The sequence below is a fragment of the Euprymna scolopes genome, chromosome 19 (assembly GCF_053919585.1).
Source record: "Euprymna scolopes isolate OS-2025 chromosome 19, ASM5391958v1, whole genome shotgun sequence".
NCBI lineage: Eukaryota > Metazoa > Mollusca > Cephalopoda > Sepiida > Sepiolidae > Euprymna > Euprymna scolopes.
The window spans coordinates 81,931,137-81,934,953 of NC_136500.1; the positions used below are offsets into that span (position 1 = coordinate 81,931,137).

The 3,817-nt window shown below is 37.9% G+C and overlaps 1 protein-coding gene across 1 annotated transcript; it reads left to right on the plus strand.

Moving 5' to 3' along the window:
- Positions 1–430: 430 nt before the first annotated feature.
- On the plus strand, positions 431–2,889 carry LOC145239788 (sn-1 acyl-lipid omega-3 desaturase (ferredoxin)-like). Its single transcript, XM_080103286.1, has one exon. The coding sequence runs from the start codon at positions 1,032–1,034 to the stop codon at positions 2,244–2,246; it is 1,215 nt and encodes a 404-aa protein (XP_079959412.1). The 5' UTR covers positions 431–1,031; the 3' UTR covers positions 2,247–2,889.
- The last annotated feature ends 928 nt before the right edge of the window (positions 2,890–3,817 follow it).

Here is a 3,817-nt window from a genome sequence, read left to right on the forward strand (position 1 = left end):
TTTTGATTACTTACGTAACCTGGCGGAAGAACACAAAGTTATAAGAGATTGGGTCGCAAGCTGGATAAGTACTCTCTTGCGTAACAGACTTGGGGGAGAGGGGGCTAGGAGCAAAGTGTAGTATCTGTTTGATATTTTCTGTCTTCAATCAATAAAGGAAACCCCCTTCTAGACTGAGGGTAGATACGCTTACTAGTCTATAAAGAGGGATACGAAAAGAATAGAGACATATCAACTTAGTGAGTCGTGAAAGAAGAAGAAGAAGAAGAAGAAGAAGAAGAAGAAGGTGATAACATAAAAGGGAAACTGCAAATGCACACACACACACACACACACACACACACACACACACACACACACACAGAAACAATGGTAGGCAATGACATCTTGTCTCTTCTCCCACCTTATGTATTGTTGTAGCTTAATGGCGTCGAGCAAAGGAGCGCGTTCGCGTTACTCTCTCAAATGAAGTCTATGTAATACACCCCATCACTTTGTATTTGTTTAAATCTCTATTTTTCTCTCACTTCCTCCTTTCTTTCTCTCTCTCTCTTTCTCACTTTCCCTTTCTCACTCTCTATTTCTCTTAATCTCTCTCTCTCTTTGTTCGCGTTTCACCACCTTCTCTGTCTATCTTCATCTCACTCCCCTCTTTCTATTTCTGTGTTTCTCCCACCTTCTTTCTTTCTCACTCTCCCTTTAAAGTTGCCCCCTCTCTCTCTCTGTTTTTCTCTCACCCTCTCTATCTTTCTTTCTCGCTCTCATTTTTTACTCTGAATCAATGCGCGAATTTTACGTCAGTGTCTAACCTCTCCTTCTCCCTCCCTCCTCTCTTTACTTTATTTCCATTCGCGCAAGTCTTCGACGGTGAAACTAGACGTATAAATAGTTTACGGGCGACGGACTGCCGATGCGCAAACCATTCAAAAACACGAGCAGGCCCAACGGTAAGAAAACATAATAAAAAATATTAATATAACCAACCACAGTAGCCAATCTAATAAGACAAAACAAACAACAAAAAAGAAAAGATGGAGACTCGGGCCAGGCGCGTAAATGGGGATGCTGGCAGCCAGGAAAAGCTTTCTTCATCTTCTTTATATTCACCTGACGCCGGTAACGATTCAAAAAAATGCAACGGCGATGTCCGTAATCCATCTTCTAAAGAGCAGGATAAAAGTACAATTCCGTATCATCTTCAGCCACCAGAGATGAGAGCCGAGTCGTTTCTCAAAGAAAAACTCCCATCGATCGTCGAGATAAAACGAAAACTACCAAAACATTGTTTTGAGTCGAGTCTCCCCATCTCGATGTACCATGTCGTTAAGGATCTCGTCATGATCATCGGACTTTATTACGGTACGGATATAGCTTATAAGTTCTTACCGACGTGGTTGTTTTGGATTTTAATTACGCCTACCTATTGGATATTACAGGGGACCATTATGTTTGGGGTGTTCGTGCTGGGTCACGAGTGCGGCCACGGATCTTTCTCCAGGTGGTCGATGTTTAATGACTTCATGGGCACTCTGCTACACACGCCGCTTCTGGTGCCTTATTATGCGTGGAAGGTCTCCCACAGAAACCACCATAAAAACACGGGCAATTTCGAAAAGGACGAAGTATTCTACCCGATTGAAAAAGAGCTGAAAAAGGAACGAACCATGGTACCCGGTTTCGCCCTCGGTATCGGCTGGTTCATCTACCTGAGCACGGGTTACAAGCCCCGTCGCGTCTACCACTTCAACCCGCACGACCCTCTCTTCGAGAAGCACGTACTGGCCTTGTACGTCTCTCTGACATCACTGGGGGGTTGGTTACTCTGCCTCTACAGCTACTATTTGAAGAGAGGTTTCATCGATTTGGCGTATTTCTACTTCGCGCCGATCTTCGTCTACGCCACCTGGTTGGTGATAATGACCTTCCTCCACCACAATGACGCCGGCACCCCCTGGTACAGCAACGCCGAGTGGACCTACGTCAGAGGTCAGCTGTCGAGCGTCGACCGGCATTACGGGTGGGCTCACGGTCTCACCCACAACATCGGCACCCACCAGATCCATCACCTTTATCCGTCTGTTCCGCATTATCATTTGGAGGAGGCTACTACACACTTTCGAGCTGCCTTCCCGCATCTGGTGCGATGCAATAATGAACCGATTATAAAAACCTTTGTAAAAACATACTACAAATATATACACGGTTCTTACGTCGATAAAGATTGTTCTATACATTGGTATACTTAATACTTAATTTTAAACGAAAAAAAAAGGTAATCCCTCCTTAGTTTTTACTTAGCCGTTTATTGGCACTTAAAAAAAAATAAAATAAAATAAATAAATAAAATTATTTTAGTAAAATAAAATTAAAAAAAATTAAAAATGGCCAAATACCAGTCTTTAAAACTGAACCAAAATTCGGTTCTTTGATACGATGGGTGCGCGTACGAAAATTACGGTTTTAATTTGTTAAAAAAAAAAATAAAATAAAAACACATTACCACGACAGTATTTTGATTTCTACCTTTTTAAGTTGAATTCTAGTCATTTTATTTGCTACTCAATATCGATTTCAATTAATTTTATCTTCAAAACAGTCGAAAATTGATTTTTAATTACAACAAAAATAAACAAACACCCTAATTTTATTTTAATGAAAGAAGGAAGGGGAGTTTAGTTTAAATTCAATATAAACTGACCTCTATGACAGATTTTTGCAGGAACGCTATTCTCCAAAAATTATCCCCCTTTTACTGATGAGCAGGTGTGACGAGAACTACACCTCGCCCTCATTAATAAAGGGGAGATAACTGTTATAGGAGATCTCCTTTCTCCCTTTTATTAAAACTTAGCTCAAAATAAATAGGAAAGAAGACGTAAAAAAAAAAAATATATGTATATATCCAAGCCAGAAATCATCATATTATTCATCAGTTTAAAGTTTTCAAATTTATTTATGAATCTCAAAGGGTCACGATAATAAGCAACAAATCAGCCACTTCAAACACAATGACTAATTTGATGATGTCATGGCACTTCGAAATTCAAAAGTGTATTTTGTTTTATCAGTTTCACTAACAAATGGATAGAAAGTGATTTGTGACTTGAATTAATATAAAATTTAAGCAAAAATCCCCCACGAGGCAAAAGTTGGACATAATGCCCATTTTTCTATGTGGAGAATATCCCTGGATTTGGCGCAATTATCCCAAAGTACGATATATATATATATATATATATATATATATATATATATATATATATATATATATATATATATATATATATATATATATATATATATACACCCCCAAGTTATAGGTATTCAAGAGAGAAAAGCCATGAATTTAACGATGGTTATTAAAAGTGCTCAAGAAGAGCAAGATATATTTTTATTGATATAGACAAATTTACAGTGTCGCGCGAGACTGGACATGCTAATGTTTTGGACAGACGATTGGTTAAAACCACAAATCCTCGTCAGGCGACTTAAAAAAATTTGTCTTCCACTAAAGAGGTAATAATCCGGTTCTTAAATGAAAGGAATATTTTTTTTATTTAAAATGAAAAATATATTTTTAAGAACTGGATTTCTTCTGTGAAAGAGAAACTTTTTTACTCGCCCGACAAGGACGTGGTTTTAACTAACCATCTGTCCGAAACATTAGCATGTCCAGTGTCGCAACAATGTAACTTACTAACTACTTCATTTACTCACATAAAATTAATATATGATAACTATATATATATATATATATATATATATATATATATAGCAATCGACATATAGTACTGTTTCATTATATCACAACTCATCA

Excerpts from the sequence above, each read along its gene's own strand:
- LOC145239788 (XM_080103286.1), top strand. The coding sequence starts at position 1,032 with ATGGAGACTCGGGCCAGGCGCGTAAATGGGGATGCTGGCAGCCAGGAA.